Raw genomic sequence first — 17,720 nt, forward strand, 5'->3', positions numbered from 1 at the left:
AGCGACAGAATAGTTACACTTTGTGTACTCCAGTGTCACAGTTGTAAGTAGGCTGTTTATGTTTTCTTATTGGCAACGTTACGTAGCGCTCTGTATGAAAATCACTAGCTGTGCTGTGTGCAGTCTGTGGCTGGTTGGCATTGTTGTAATACTCGCCATTGTAGTGTGGGCAGCTGGATGTTAACAGCGCGTAGCGTTGCGCAGTTGGAGGTGAGCCGCCAGCAGTGGTGGATGTGGGGAGAGAGATGGCGGAGTTTTGAAATTTGTAAGACTGGATGTCATGACCTGCTATGTATATTATGAGTTTTCAACACTATTAAGGTAAATACATTGTTTGTTCTCTATTAAAATCTTTCATTTGCTAACTGTGCCTATCAGTAGTTAGTGCCTTCGGTAGTTTGAATCTTTTATCTAGCTGGCAGTAGTGGCGCTCGCTGTATTGCAGTAGTTCGAGTAACGAAGATTTTTGTGAGGTAAGTGATTTGTGAAAGGTATAGGTTAATGTTAATCAGGGCCATTCTTTTGTAGGGATTACTGAAAGTCAGATTGCGTTGCGCTAAAAATATTGTGTGTCAGTTTAAGCACAGTCATGTATAATTGTTCAAAGGGGACGTTTCATACAGTGACCATTCAAACAATATTTCCGTCAATTTTATTAAACGGCAATGTTTCACAACTTCCGACGTCCGTCCTCCACTAGGTCTCACTTAATGCTGAGTTTACATTGGTAACAGCTGGCTGTGTATGTGCGGTGGCGCATTTCTCAGCATTCCAGCATTTCTCAGCCTTTTCACGGTTGTCGTTGCTGCTGTGGGTTTCATTGTAACAGGCATCGCCATGTTGTAACGTGGTATTTGTGAAAGCGTAAGCATGGTCTTTGCTGAGGAAGAAAGAGGGGCTACTTACATTAGTTTCGCAGTGAATGGTGAAACAGTTTTGTGATTTTACTACAAACGATCTGGGCGCTCCTGCTATCAGTCGGTATCCATGCGTGTTCCGCCTTTCTGTATACATAAGCTGAATTGGTACGTGTCTGTATTGTGGCGGGGCAGCATACGTGGTCGGTTTCTGAACATCTTTTACTTTCCTCTGTTGCGCACGCCCATGGTATTTGTCTGACGTCCAAGACTGATTTTACTACAGAACTGCGGGAGAGTTTAGTGATTTTGTAGGTTGTAAAACCGATTCGGTAAACTTTCCTATATGCATAATTTTGCATTGAGTAAACCTTTGCTGTGAAATATCCAAATTAATCATCATAACAGTGAACACCTCTGCGATATTTGAAACACTGACGTAAATTGAATTTTTTTGCTGGCAGCATCTGACGCCTGACTCCGTGACTGTATTCGCCTATGTACAAACTAAATAAACTCTACTTTTCGCGATACTACCCTAGAGATATTTTAGTATTATTTTAAATAATTGTAATGAATGGCATTATTGGCCGGGAAAGCCAATGCACGGTTGTTCGGCCGTCTGGTGCAAGTGTTTCTCCTTAAAGCCACTCCGGCGAGTTGCCCGTTGTGTGTGAGTGTGTGCGCGTGTGTTTTGACTTTATGGGCGCTCAATGGCGAGATAATCAGCCTCCTGACACATTTGAAAATAAACGAATACGGATAAAATCGCTAAAATGGTTGCAGACAGTGAGGATGAAATCAACAAAAGACACTCGTGCATTCACTCTCACCTTATTTGCATTCACTCACGCAACCACTCTCATACGCCTTAAGTTAATGGAGAAACCATGAAAGGTTTTTTAACATGGATTAAAAGACAAGCAAATGTGACTAACTGAGCACTTACAAAAAACATGGATGAACGTCTCCCTAAAATCTTGAGAAAAGCGTTGGACCATTCACAAAACGTAAAAACTCTAACCACATTCGTTGGAAAGTCAATTGAAATAGAAGGCAGGTCTCTCGGCAGATCTGCCGCTACCTCTGGTCTGAAAATGAAACACAGTCTAATAAAATGTATGCCACAATCGCCACAGACTGGAGATTTCCCTCGCCAGAGCAAGAAGCCGTGCTTCATAGTCATGTGGCCTATGAGAAGATGATTAAGGAAAATCTCGTCCCATCGGCGCTGCTGGAAGGTGGATCCCCACGGTCGCATTGTGGGGTTCACTAAACGCAGCTTATTGTCTGTCACTTCCCGCCATTCAGCCCCCCATCGACGAAAGACTGTATCTCAAAAGCGGGGCGATGGTACGTAGGGGGGATCACGATATGACTCCTTGGTTGCTACGAGGTCTATTCGGAAAGTAAGGTCCGATGGGGTGCGAAATGGAAACTACAGTGAAAATCCGTTGAAGCTTTGCACTTTCAGTTCTGAGCACACAGTGAACACGTAAAGATTCTTAGAACCATAACGTTTCCCGCCAAGTATGAGCGCCTGGTGTGAGATTTCGCCTGATGTCATGCAGCCCACATAACATAGCTGTCATACGTTTCCTTCTACATAGCAGTTCTCAGCTGCACAGTGCAGGGGCAATGAAGATGATCCTGCAGAGTTTAGGATGGGAAGTGTTTGATCACACACAACAGAGCCCGTAATCGACTCTCTTTGAGTTTAATCTCTGTTCATATGGACCGCTGGCTATAAAGACAATGTTCTGGCACAGACAATGAGCTCTAAACCAGCGCATTGAATTGGCAGGAAGCACAGGTGGCTGCCTTCTATGACGAGGGTGTTGGAAAGTTGGTACAACGCTATGACAAATGTCTAAATCGGAGCGGTAACTATGTAGAGAAGTGGCTGGAAGCTGTAGCTCACTGTTGCAAATAAAACATTTTTATTTTTAATTTTCACAGTGGTTTCCATTTATTTACGACCCAGCGGAGCTTACTTTCCGAATAGGCTCGTCCAACTGCCATTTGCTTCCCCGCAATACCCATGTGCTCTGGCACCGAGCAGACAGACCCTTTCTTCCTTCTCCAGCCATTGAAGTTCGAGGAGGGCGTCCTGGATATTCTGGACTCCTTCATCTGTTCAAATGTGTGTGAAATCTTATGGGACTTAACTGCTAAGGTCATCAGTCCCTGAGCTTACACACTACTTAAGCTAAATTATCCTATGGACACACACACACACATCCATGCCCAAGGGAGGACTCGAACCTCAGCCGGGACCAGCCGCACAGTCCATGACTGCAGCGCCTAAGACCGCTCGGCTAATCCCGCGCGGCCCTTTATCTGCGGGCACAAGCGTTGTAGAGACTGAAGCGCACTTACAGAATCGGAACACATATGGAATTTAGTACTCGAGCCATGTCTCATCTGCTCCAGTGTCCACAAGATCACATATAGTTTTGCGTCGAAGATAGTAAAGTCTTGAGGCATTCGGACACTGAGGACATGTCAAGAAAAGCAACAGAGCAACCACCGGAGTGCCCCTGTTTAGACCCATCCGTAAAGTTGTTCTGCTCAGTTAAAATGCCCTTAATAACGCATTAAAAACGTATGCAGGAGTGCAACCTCTGCTGTACTGCACTGAATCCAAAATTACTCTGGGCCTCTACAGTAATCAGACTTCGCTCGCCGATGAAGCTGAGGTGAAATGATTAGGATAACACAAAAAAATACAGTCACTGAGCAAATAAAATCCCCGTTCAGACCGGGAATCGAGCACATGATCCCGTGACGTCAAGACAGAGACCCTGACCACTAGCACAGGCGTTGCGGCCAAGAACTGTAATAGTTCACTTGGTCGAGTACGTTAGTGGTCACGTTAGAATGGGCCGCATATATTGGATTTAAAATCCGAGCCGTTGTGTTATACTCGTATTTGGCGATTACCGCGACAGGACTGGGTATAAGTTGCAGTGTCACATTTCGTAATGTTTGGTGACCTTAAAGTTTACGTCATGGTGGGGATAACCGATTTTTGGAAGAGTGTGTAAATATGAGCTAGCGTGACTTGGCTTCTAGAGAACTGTGTGGCTTACAAATTAAGATTGTCTTCTTAAGATGAAGCAAATACTACCGCCCCTTTATAAGTCGTCTCCCTTATGCTGTGCCGCTGTTCTGTCCTATCCGTTATTCCGTTGTCACTCGTCGCATTATAAGATATCCTTTTACTAATATTAGAGTTTATAGTCATTCTGATTACAGATCTGGATTTGTCTACTCACCATTACACATAATTATCAATAATTGTTGTCACTCAGATTTATTATTTGGGGGTGGTTAAACAGGTAATATCTTACAATGTTAAAACACAATTCACATAAAAATACTGATTACATTAATCATTGTTCCCAGAAAGACGCTAAACACATCACATGGAACAGTCGACAATGTATCACAATTATTCTCCAAACTTTCGTACTGGTAATTTATCCTTAATTACAGAGAGCAAATGCATTTCGTCCCATTCTACCTGTGTTGTCAAACTTTTGCTACTTCTGCCTCCAATATGACCCTCAGATCTCTTCTGAACAGCACGTTGCAAGGTATCCCAGACATGCTCAATAATGTTCATGTCTGGGGAGTTAGGTTGGTAGTGGAAGCGTTTCAACTCAGAAGAGTGTTCCTGGAGCCACTTTGTAGCAATTCTGGACGTTTGGGGTGTCGCATTGTCCGGCTGGAATTTCCCAAGTCCGTCGGAATGCGCAATGAACATGAATGGATGCAGGTGATTAGACAGGTTCAAATGGCTCTAAGCAAGGGACTTAACATCTGAGGTCATCAGTCCCCTAGACTTAGAACTACTTAAACCTAACTAACCTAAGGACATCACACACATCGATGCCCGAGGCAGCATTCGAACCTGCGACCGTAGCAGCAGCGCGGTTCCGGACTGAAGCGCCTAGAACCGCTCAGCCACAGCGGCCGGCGATGAGACAGGATGCTTACGTACCTGTCACTGTCAGAGTCGTATCTAGGCGTATCAGTGGTCCCATATCACTCCAACTGCACACGTCCCACACCATTACAGAGTATACACCAGCTTGAACAGTCCTCTGCTGAAATGCAGGGTCCACGCATTCATGAGGTTGTCCCGATACTAGTACACGTCCATCAGCTCGATGCAGTTTCAAACGAGACTCGTAAGACCAGGCAACATGTTTCCATTCGTCAACAGTCCAATGTCGGTGTTAACGGGCCCAGGTGGGGCGTAAAGCTTTGTGTCGTGCGGTCATCAAGGGTACACGAATGGGACTTCGGCTCCGAAAGCCCACGTCGATGCTGTTCCGTTGAGTGGTTCGCACCCTTGACACTTGATGGCCCAGCACTTTTGCGGAACGGTTGCACTTCTGTTACGATGTACGATTCTTTTCAGTCATCGTTGCTCCCGTTCGGGCAACAGCGATGTCGAAGATTTGGTGTTTTACCGTATTCCTGATATTCACTGTACACTCGTGAAATGGTCGTACGGGAAAATCGTAACTTCACCGCTGTGTCCAATCGCTCGTACGCTGACTCTAACACCAGACTAACTCAAATCTTGATAACCTGCCATTGCAACAGCAGTAACCGATCTAACAACTGCGCCAGGCACTTATTGTCTTACATAGGCGTTGCCGACCGCAGCGCCGCATTCTGCCCGTTTACATGTCTCTGTATTTGAATACGCATGCCTATGCCAGTTTCTTTGGCGCTTCAGTGTAATACGTCCACGCTCTGCGGACGCCCAGTAACGGCGGCCTTCGAGTTCGCACACCAACTACCCTCTTAAGCGCTGCAACAATGTATCTACAACAGCGCGCCAGATACGTTTATTTATGCTTCCACTGGCTTGGAGGTCTATACCACTTACCCATGACGTGAAAGAATAAGTAAATAAATGTTTGGAAAGAAAATATTTATAAATGATAGCAGGAGGATATCGTCTCCTCACACTCTGTTCTTTTCCATGGTCTTAAGGGCAGTATGAGGAACAATAGACAGACATTTTCGTCCTCACAGTTTAAATGGTGAAAGTATTGTCTATTTCTTACATATCCTACGGTTCATTTGGACAATTTTCATCAAATTATAGAACAATTCGGTTTTCAGTCTACGTAAAAATGATTTGTGTCTATGGATACATGCTGGCAACTTACAGAATAGTAAGTTGCACACAAATTTACAACAAAGAGTTTTGTTAAATATTTGTTTGTGGAGTAGGATTTGCCCGGAAGGCATAATTTCCGATTACATTTAAAATTTGCTTTGGTACTTGTCAGACGTTTTGTGTTGTCGGGAAAAAAATCAAAGATTCAGCTGGCTGCATATTTAACTGATTTCTCAGCCCTTGATAACTTTAGTAATGATAACAAACGCTATTGTTTCTTCTAGTGTTGTAGCTTGGACATAACTGTCCAGTTGTAATGGCTAACTCCGTGAAGAGCCGCCTCCAAAATGATTGTTAGTGAACACGATATATTACTATCGCTGTTCGCTTCGGTATAATCAGACCTTACTTCCTTAGTGATGAGTTTCCATAGTAGATTGTCCCATAAAAAAACTGACGACTGCAAATGAGCAAAATATTTTTAAATGCACTGAAAGTACACTACAAATTTCAGTACCTGCCGGAGCAAACGCTCCCTAGAAGGATGATGCAATCTTACAGGCAAAAATTAGTCGCAAACGTGCGAATTGGTGCGGTAGCTAAGACACTGGACTCAACTTAGGAAGGAATAGGGCATTCAGAAGCAGGTTTGGTCAGTTCCTTCTAATCATGCTGATAGAAGCACATCATCGAATACCCCTACACAGATTTCCCTCCACAAACTTCTCCCAATCCTAATTTGTGTTCTGTCTCTAATTACCTCGCCGTCGACGAGACTTTAATTTGTAGTCTTCCGTTTTTTTATCATTTTCTGGACTGATTTCCCGAAATGATTTGTACGAGTCCGTATGCGACTCGTCTGTGCTGACCGGTTAGGTTGGTGCCACGTCTGTGAGTGATGTAACTCTACTGGTACTGCTACTAGCTTATGGATTTCTTGTTTCACTGTGACTGTGGATGTTTATTAAGGCTCTGTTGGTTTTCTGACTACCACATCATTGCCTTGTTTACGCTTTGGTACAAGGCTGCGTCTCCTACGCTCATACTACAGGGTTTGGACAGAATACGTAAACACCACGAGAAATGCATGCTGCAACATAAATGCCGGTGACAGCCAAGCCTGCAGGTGGCGCTGCTGTATGTGGCCACGAATGACACATGTTCAGTGTCCACAATAAATTGCAAGTGTCAGTCGTGGTCGGAACAGCGTTCTGTGTAGTTTTCAAGGTATTATGTCAGAGCTAAGTGAATCGGACGTCGATAAATTGCTGCTGTTCGTATGGGCGGCGCTTCCACAGCCAATGTAGCCGAAGTGGCTTGCATAGAAAGTTCTCGGTTTTCTTGCCGCGTCGAATTAGAGTAAAACCCCAAGCTTTCGATGATAAGCCCCTGACGACGACGGTGGAGGCAATCGTCGAAAGCTTCGGATTTTATCCGAATTTGACGTGGCAAGTAAATCGAGAACTTTTTATGCAAGCTATCAGAAGTGTTTGATATTTCGTGAGGCACAGTATGGAAGATTTATACCGCATACAGGGAAAGCGGAAAAACATCATCCGCTAAGTCACGACGCGGACAAAAGTATGTGTTGAGTGATCGTGACGCACGGTCAGTGAAGAGTATTGTGACGAAAAGCAAGATGACGATAGGTGCAAAAGTCACTACAGAGCTGAAAGCCGCACCAGCGAATCGGTCAGCACCAAAACAACACGAAGGGAGGTCAATAAGCAGGGAATTACGGCGCGAACTGGAATTCCAAACTCACTCATCAGCGATACAAATGCCCGTTAACAGCCGAAGCCATAAAACCTGAACTACGTAGCAATGGAAGAAAGTCATTAGGTCGGATAAGTCTTGGTTCACACTGTTTTCAACTTCTGGTCGAGATTACGTCCCAAGAGTGAAACATGGCGAGGGTTCAGTGATGAATTGGGAAGCCATGTGATGGTAACCCATGAGCCACACAATTACAATGAAAGGTCACATTTCTGCTAAGAATTATGTGATCACTTTGGCTGACCACGTCCACCCCACAGTACAATGTTTGTTCCCCAATAGTGATGCTGTGTTTCAAGACGACAGGGCTCTGTTAACATAGTTCGCTTCTTTTGGAGCTGGTTTTGTGAGGACGAGGATGAACTGTCGCGTCTACCTTGGCCACCACAGCCGGCAGATCTCTTTATTGTTGAACCTTTGTGGTCTACTTTAGAAAGAAAAATGCGTGATCGCTGTCCACCTCCATCATCGTTACCCAAAAGCTTTCCTACACCGTATTAGAGGTGATAATGTGTTATAGAAGAACAACTATAGTTGCTTAATTGTTGTAAGAGTGCGTAGATAGGTTTCGAGTTACCATTAATATGGCACAGCCTCCTGGACCACAAGTACTTTCCCGAAACAGGACAGTAGCAAGTAAATTATACTATCTGATCGAAAGCCTAAAGCTGCTGCTTTTCTTAAATGTTATTTACCAGTATTTTGCTTCGGGACAGAGACCTGTTCGTATACTATACTGCACAGAGCGTTAGCATGCGAGAAGTGAAGGAGTTGGAACAGCAGTTCTCCTCGGAAAAAAGCTGTTTAGGGTTACTCTGTTTTTTGTTTTTTTGTTTTTTTCGTCTCTAGTTTAACCTGACTGTTACAGCCGCTCCAGAATAATCTGTTTCTGAAATAACTGACGTTCAGGCTTTTATTGATACTATTTCCAAGTAATAAGTGTAGACTCTGAACGCAGATTTAATAATTATAATAATAAAGGAGTAGGAGATCTCGATCGACATGTGTGGAGACTGTAGCAGAAATCTGTCTCATTGTCTCCAGCAAAGACGACCAAGGTGTAGGAGATGGGCGCGGCGACGGACAAAGCGACAGGTCACTACTTGATTTTCCTGCATCATCACTTTTGGATGGCATCAGTTATTCGCCCTGAAGCATCAGCAAAATTAATACTTCCGTTATCATCCCAAGCTTATAGCATGTCAATAAAACTACATGTATATCAATCAAATTTACTTCTCTCCAAAGGAACATTGTGGGCCTTTTCTCTTTACAAGATGTCGTAAGTTTGTTGTGCCTCCTCCTCTTTTTAAATTTTCAAACGCGGTTCCTAAAATACTTCCTAACTAGCCATGGATACATTTTACAATACAACCGATGTCCGAGGAAGACAGTGAGAAATTACTGTACTCACTGATCAGCCAGAACATTACGACCACGTACATCATAGCAGGTATGCACACCTGTGGCACGGATAACAGCGGCGACACGTCGTGTCACGGAAGCAATGAGGGAATTGGCACCACCTCTGCACGCACAAGCCGCCTAATTCCCATAATGATGAGCTCTGACGCCAAGTACGATCACATCCCAGATGTGTTCCATCGCGTTCAGATCTGGCGTGTTGTGGGACCAGAACATCAACTGGAACATGTCACTGTCTTTCTCGAACCACCCCATCATACTCCTGACATTGTGTCATGGCGGAATATCTTGTTGAAAAATGCCGCTGCCGTCGGGAAACATGATCGTTATGAAGGGGTATTTGTGGTCTGCAACCAGTGTGCGATACTCCTTAGCCGCGTGGTGTCTTGCACGAGTTCCGTTGGATCCATGGACGCCCACGTGAATGCTCCCCAGAGCATAATGCAGCCGCCGCCAGCTTGTCTCCGTCCCCCAATACAGGTGTCAATGAGCTGTTACCCTGGAGGAGGGCGGATTCGCACCCTCCCATCCACATGACGAAGGTATCGAGATTCATCAGATCATGCAATGCTCTGCCACTGCGCCAACGTCCATTGCCGATGGTCACGTGCCCATTTAAGTCGTAGCTGCCGATGTTGCAGTATTGCGGATGCGGTGGCCCATCGTTAGACCCATCGGTGCACTGTGTGTTCATACACCCTAGTACTCTCCCCCACAGGTCGCCGCCTGTCCTGATTTACCACTGTGCCCTGCCTACGACGTCAGATATCTGTAATGAGGGGCGGCTGCCCAACCCCATGACGTCTGGGCGTGGTTTCACCTTGGTTTCGCCACGTGTTGAAGACATTCGCCATAGCACTCTTCGAACACCCGACAAGTAGTGCAGCTTCCGGTTAATCACAGTCTGCCCTCGGTCAGACAGACAGATCGCGCGCCTTCTCCATTCTACACACGGACACCGCTCTCACTGTGCACAGTGCGTGTGTCTGAAAAGCAAATATTCCTTGCCAGGTGACGCTGCTATCGCCTGGACGGATTTATGTAGATAGTAGGGCGGTGGTGATAATGTTCTGGCTGACCGGTGTAAGTAGTTTAGGGGCCATTCTTGCACATTCCACATACACGTCTCCTGTCTAATAGGCCACTTAACAATGTGGTAGGTACGGCATTGTCACCGCAGTGCTATATCGCGTCTTTGTTGCTAGGTTCTAACTGTTATCGTTGTTATTAAAATAGCTAAGTACCTTTGACACTGTGTCAACTGTTTGGGGTAATCTGAATCGTTACATTGTTCTTATAAGATCAGGTTCGCCGAGATCGTTTATAAATATTTTTATTGAGTAGCCGTTTCGACAGATCTGTACTGCCATCATCGGATCTGAAAGTTCAATAAGTTTATTTACCTGTGTTGTCATCATCGGATGTTGTTGTTGTGGTCTTCAGTCCTGAGACTGGTTTGATGCAGCTCTCCATGCATCATCGGATAAATAAGGAAGTTTAAGAAATTTATTGATGTTTTATTTCATTAAAAGCAATAGAATCTGCGACATGAATATTCGAAAAATTTATTGCAATAGAGGTATGAAGCAATTGGGAGGACGACTACCGTATCCTGGCTGCACATTCAATCACTGATACGAATGTAACCCACCAAATGTTTTAGTTACTCCAGTGCACAGATCTGTCGCAACCAGCAATCAGTAAAAAGATTTACTAGCGATCTTGGTGAAACCGATTCTTTAAGAATAACATATTAAAATAGCAATGACAGTCTTTCCTAATATTTCAAAGCAATGGAAATCTTACGAATATAAATTACTCGTTTTTTAAAAAACTTTTATTTAAAAACTAAATGTTTTAGTAGTTTGATAAACCAGTTTTTTACCAGTTATTAGAAAAAAATTTAGAAAAGCCTGTTATAACCTAGACCAAACAAATAACAAAAAATATAGGTTCTTTGGAACTCAAATAGTGGTATCGGTTTTAATTAACTGGTTTATTCCATCGCTAGAGAGGAATGACGGACCTGGTTCTGATCCAGCAGCAGATGGCCGATCGTTGGTCTCGTACACCGATCAGCCAGCGTGCAGATGTTGTAGCGTGCTAATCCTCAATCTCCCCTCAGAAAACACTCGAAGGTTAGAAGCCGCCTGGCTTGCCTCCTTCCATTTATATGCTAAATTCATCTGCCCCTTGTTACGACTGGTGATAGGCAGGACAGTTACGTTTTATCACACAAAAAGTCTCATGACCTTATTTAAAGCTGTGGAACGTATTTTATGAAACTGCAGTGATTGTCAGTTCCATTCTAAGAATGCTTGAAAACAGCTCAGTTCGCACTCAGCTGAGAGCAAGTGAAAGGGAAGACCACACGGCATTCAGAGGGTTTGTTCCGGCTTACCCATGTCAAGGAGCCAACTGAGAGGGCTCACGGAACTCGCCAATCAATCAAGCTAAGACGGTGTTCGCGGAATAAGGCACGGTTGGGCTCTGTAGAAGGCTGCGGGCGGTAGTCTCAACATTTATGGCCAGAAATCACAAGTCTCTGAATGTCTGGACAAAGACGGTGGGAGGAGATGCCTCGTGGGGCTCCCGTCACTTCGGTAGGCTTCCGGAAAATGTGTAAACAACGCTCTGATTCGCCCGTCGCCTACTGACGTCAGACAGCAGACTGGTGAGAGCATGTGTGGGCGTTTGCAAAGGGGACGTACCGTTGCCACAGCACTGTTAATCCCAGTTCCAGTGATAGCATCATTTTACGAGGGGCACCCATAAAAAGCCGAATATTTTTTAAAGTTGTAGATTTACGAAGTGTTTATAAAACAGCCTTGTCCCCTTCAAAATATTCTCCATTACAACTAACACATTTGTCCCACCAGTGCTTCCACAGTTCGAAACATTTTTTGCAAATATCTTTAGAAATGGCCGGCAACTCCTCCCTCGTTTTTTTCTTGACTTCTTCAATGTTATCAAATCGGTGTTCTTTCATGCCCCTTTTCATGTGTGGAAATAAGTCACACGGAGCTAGATCAAGTAGTAAGGTGCATGGGGCAAAGGCACCAGCCATTTTTAGCCAAAAACTGTCTAATAGAGATGGCTGTGTGTGCAGGTGCATTGTCGTGATGGAAGAGCCAGTCTCCTGTCTGCCACGAATCACATCTTTTTTTACGAAACTGTGGCACAGTTTCCTTAAAACATCCATATAAAAGGTTTGACGGTCTGTGAGCACAAGCTCTCGAATTTGTTAAATATTTTCGGTCATTTTATGGATGTCCAGAACAAGATTTGTCATGAGTTTTTCCCATAGCGTCATCTTGGTAAGCTGTTTTCAACATTAAAAACAATTTCAGCAGCATTTTAACCGAGTAGAAAAGAAAATTTTACAGCCGCGAGTTGTTCACTTAAAGTTGTCACCACAGGAAACGAAACAAGAACAACACAGCGCTAGCAAAAGCAATCACTGCAGACAGAGAGAACAGGCCACGTCAACAATACAGGCGGCACTGAACTTGGCAATGAGTTGCGCTATACACGCCTAGCGGTAGAAATGCGTACTACGCAAGCTCCACCCACGGCAATGTTATTCCTGCTTTCTTTCGGGTACCTCCTCGTAATTTATTATTCAATCAGCCACTGGAGTAACTCAAACGTTTGGTGCCTTCTATTCGTATCAGTAACTGAACATGCAGCTTGGATATGAAAGTCGTCCCCCCAGTTCCTTCATACCTTTATTGCATGCAATCACTTTTTATAATATTCATGTCACTGAATCTGTTGCTGTGTCATTACTTTCAATGTAATAAACCATCAGTTTAATTTCATTTGTATTTCATTTGAAGTAACTTGTATTTTTCTTCAGTTTATCATTATTATTAATATTATTATTATTATTATTATCTGATGATTGAGTAAAAATACTCATTCAATAGGATTTTATAGCAATTCCCCAAGGACCATTTCTGAGATAGCGATTCCGTTGGGCAGTTAAAATTTTATAACGGTTATTAAGCGGTCTGAGACGGAGTCTATGCATTTCCATCATTTCGGTACGATTACACAACCACACGCCGTGGGATTTCGCAACACGATACACAAAAAGTTAAAATACGAAGAGTATAAAATTCACAGACATATGGCGTACACGATTCTTCCCTTCGGTAAACCGTCGACGGTGGCAACAACAAGGACATTCGGCCACCGAATTAAAGGACACTACTGGCCATTAAAATTGCTACACCATGGAGATGACGTGCTACAGACGCGAAATTTAACCGACAGGAAGAAGATTCTGTGATATGCAAATGATTAGCTTTTCAGAGCATTCACACAACGTTGGCGCCGGTGGCAACAGCTAAAACGTGCTGACACGAGGAAAGTTTCCAACCGATTTCTCATACACAAACAGCAGTTGACCGGCGTTGCCTGGTGAACGTTGTTGTGATGCCTCGTGTACGGAGGAGAAATGCGTACCATCACGTTTCCGACTTTGATAACGGTCGGATTGTAGCCTATCGCGATTGCGGTTTATCGTATCGCGACATTGCTGCTCGCGTTGGTCGAGATCCAATGACTGTTAGCAGATTATGGAATCGGTGGGTTCCGGAGGGTAATACGGAACGCCGTGCTGGATCCCAACGGCCTCGTATCACTAGCAGTCGAGATGACAGGCATCTTATCCGCATGGCTGTAACGGATCGTGCAGCCACGACTCGATTCCTGAGTCAACAGGTGGGGTCGTTTGCAAGACAACAACCATCTGCACGAACAGTTCGACGACGTTTGCAGCTGCATGGACTATCAGCTCGGAGACCATGGCTGCGGTTACCCTTGACGCTGCATCACAGACAGGAGCGCCTGCAATGGCGTACTCGACGACGAACCTGGGTGCACCAATGGCAAAACGTCATCTTTTCGGATGAATCCAGGTTCTCTTTACAGCATCATGATGGTCGCTTCCGTGTTTGGCGACATCGCGGTGAACGCACGTTGGAAGGGTGTATCCGTCATCGCCATACTGGCGTATCACCCGGCGTGATGGTATGGGGTGCTATTGGTTACACATCCCGGTCACCTCTTGTTTCCATTGACGGCACTTTGAACAGTGGACGTTACATTTCGGATGTGTTACGACCCGTGGCTCTACCCTTCATTCGATCCCTGCGGAACCCTACATTTCAGCAGGATAATGCACGACCGCATGTTGCAGGTCCTGTACGGGCCTTTCTGGATACAGAAAATGTTCGACTGCTGCCCTGGCCAGCACATTCTCCAGATGTCTCCCCAAGTGGAAACGTCTGGTCCATGGTGGCCGAGCAACTAGCTCGTCACAATACGCCAGTCACTACTCTTGATGACCCGCGGTATCGTGTTCAAGCTGCGTGGGCAGCTGTACCTGTACACGCCATCCAAGCTCTGTCTGACTAAATGCCCAGGCGTATCAAGGCCGTTATTATGGCCAGAGGTGGTTGTTCTGGGTACTGATTTCTCAGGATCTATGCACCCAAATTGCGTGAAAATGTAATCGCATGTTAGATGTAGTATAATATATTTGTCCAATGAATACGCGTTTGTCATCTGAATTTCTTCTTGGTGTATCAGTTTAATAGCCAGTAGCGTAAAGGAAATGACCCGAATCCTGAAATCAGTGCAGCTGGTACGAGACTGGGGAAGAGACAGACAAGGGTATCCGGTCAGAGTGGTTACTGGACAGTGTTTGTTTAGGGGCTCGTGATTCAGCCGAGCCGAGCGCGGGCGGACTTTGCCCATTCTGGCGTCGGCGAGGAGTGCCGATTGCCGGTAGCCGCCCGCGGCTCCCTCCCCCACCGCTGCCACGGCGGCTGGCGCGTCTTCCCACGGCGCCCCCACCTGCGGCGGCCGCTCGCTGGGCCCGGCGCCGCGCTCACCACACCAGTCTCCCAGCATCCTCCGACGCGATGCGACGACCTCCTCAGACTCTGACGCTGCCGGCGCTGATTTCGACGGCGCTGGCGGCCGGCGCGTGGCTGGCGCTGGCGCGCGCCAAGACGTTCGAGCGCTGCGAGCTGGCGCAGGAGCTGCGCTACCGGCACGGCCTGCCAGCGGCCCAGGTGCCCACCTGGGTGTGCATCGCGCGCTTCGAGTCGCTCTTCAACACGTCCGCCGTGGGCAGGCTCAGCGGCGGCAGCCTCGACCACGGCCTCTTCCAGATGTCCGACGCCTACTGGTGAGCCGCACTGCGCTGCACCGCCCGCATCAGGCCCCCTTCCCAATCAGCCCAAAAGTGGAAACATTTTACCCATAACGGGGCGAGGGTACACAACAAAGACATACTGTTACTGCCAGCTTCCCAATTTTTGTACGGGTTTTGGGTCTTCCGTGGACCACGTAAACAACTACTTCATCTACATCTACATACATACCCCGCAATCCACCATACGGTGCGTGGCGGAGGGTACCTCTTACCACAACTAGCATCTTCTCTCCCTGTTCCACTCCCAAACAGAACGAGGGAAAAATGACTGCCTATATGCCTCTGTACGAGCCCTAATCTCTCTTATCTTATCTTTGTGGTCTTTCCGCTAAATGTAAGTTGGCGGCAGTAAAATTGTACTGCAGTCAGACTCAATTGCTGGTTCTCTAAATTTCCTCAGTAGCGATTCAGGAAAAGAACGCCTCCTTTCCTCTAGAGACTCCCACCCGAGTTCCTGAAGCATTTCCGTAACACTCGCGTGATGACCAAACCTACCAGTAACAAATCTAGCAGCCCGCCTCTGAATTGCTTCTATGTCCTCTCTCAACCCGACCTGACAGCTATGCCAAACGCTCGAGCAGTTCTCCAGAATAGGTCGTATTAGTGTTTTATAAGTGGTCTCCTTTACAGATGAACCACATCTTCCCAAAATTCTACCAATGAACCGAAGACGACTATCCGCCTTCCCCACAACTGCCATTACATGCTTGTCCCACTTCATATCGTCTGCAATGTTACGCCCAAATATTTAATCGACGTGACTGTGTCAAGCGCTACACTACTAATGGAGTATTCAAACATTACAGGATTCTCTTTCCCATTCATTTACAAATGTCTATATATTTTTGAGTTAGCTGTCATTCTTTACACCAATCACAAATCCTGTCCAAGTCATCTTGTATCCTCCTACAGTCACTCAACGACGACACCTTGCCGTACACCACAGCATCATCAGCAAACAGCCGCACATTGCTATCCACCCTATCCAAAAGATCATTTATGCAGATAGAAAACAACAGCGGACCTACCACACTTCCCTGGGGCAGTCTACATGATACCCTCACCTCTGATGAACACTCACCATCGAGGACAACGTACTGGGTTCGATTACTTCTAAATAAACTTCCACTTTTCCCAATAGTTTTTCATTCGATGAGAATGCTGTTGTCTTCGAACTTCTGACTACTTGGCTCCAGTTTTATTGTTTAGTTTTCTCCTGAGGTGAGAATCCAAAACATTCTATGTAATAAAATGGAACAAGTGCAGCCGGCCTTTCGATGTTACTTACGCTTTAGCTACCAGTTTTGGTGATTCAGTACATCATCTTCATTCTGTAACTGACGCTGAGGGGGTGAACCCCAATCGTATACACGATCCCATCAGTGGCCAACATCTATGAACTGGTTTCCGTGGACATCTATGCTTCAATGGTTCAAATGTCTCTGAGCCATGGGACTTAACATCTGAGGTCACCAGTCCCCTAGAACTTAGAACTAGTTCAACCTAACTAACTTGGGTCCGCAGCTCGTGGTCGTGCGGTAGCGTTCTCGCTTTCCACGCCCGGGTTCGATTCCCGGCGGGGCCAGGGATTTTCTCTGCCTCGTGATGACTGGGTGTTGTGTGATGTCCTTAGGTTAGTTAGGTTTAAATAGTTCTAAGTTCTAGGGGGCTGATGGCCATAGATGTTAAGTCCCATAGTGCTCAGAGCCATTTGAACCTAACTAACCTAAGGACATTACACACACCCGTGCTCGAGGCAGGATTCGAACCTGCGACCGTGGACACCTATGAACTGGTTTCCGTAGACTACTGTAACAGCGATGATGTGTTTGCAACCGTCAACTACCAACTACAGACACTACGGAAACCAGTCTCTATCGATCCATCATGGACAGTGGACATCGGCTGGTTAAGTAATCGTCAATGTCAATAAAATTCATCAACAGCCGTGTAACTTCAGATATTACTTTCTTTTATTGTGAAGGCTAGCAGTTTCAGCATTTCATGACGCCATCTTCAGGCGTGGATAGATGCGTATGCGGCCTGGAGCTGGCATAATGAAATACTGAAACTGGTAGCTTTCACAATAAGATAAAAGAATATCTTAAGTTACACAGCTGTTGCTGAATTTTATTGACGCTGACATCCACGGAGATCAGGTTGGTTGGCTGGTTGGTTGATTTGAGGGAGGGGGCCAAACAATGAGGTCGTCGGTCTCATGTGATTACGAAAGCATGGGGAAGGAAGTCAGCCGTACACTTTCACAGGAACCATAGCGGCATTTGCCTGA

The 17,720-nt window shown here is 45.6% G+C and overlaps 2 protein-coding genes across 2 annotated transcripts in view; one reads left to right on the top strand and one right to left on the bottom strand.

Annotated features, from left to right (window-relative positions):
* The window catches only part of LOC124796423 (H(+)/Cl(-) exchange transporter 4), a 395,803-nt gene that overhangs the window by 259,692 nt on the left and 118,391 nt on the right, over positions 1 to 17,720 (bottom strand). The gene's annotated exons all lie outside the window — the stretch shown is intronic.
* Positions 1 to 17,720, top strand: part of LOC124795620 — an 80,769-nt gene that overhangs the window by 36,465 nt on the left and 26,584 nt on the right. The window contains exon 3 of the mRNA XM_047259691.1: positions 14,923 to 15,403. Coding sequence (XP_047115647.1) covers positions 14,923 to 15,403 — 481 coding nt within the window. The remainder of the gene's footprint in view (positions 1 to 14,922; positions 15,404 to 17,720) is intronic.

The sequence above is a fragment of the Schistocerca piceifrons genome, chromosome 4 (assembly GCF_021461385.2).
Source record: "Schistocerca piceifrons isolate TAMUIC-IGC-003096 chromosome 4, iqSchPice1.1, whole genome shotgun sequence".
Lineage (NCBI taxonomy): Eukaryota > Metazoa > Arthropoda > Insecta > Orthoptera > Acrididae > Schistocerca > Schistocerca piceifrons.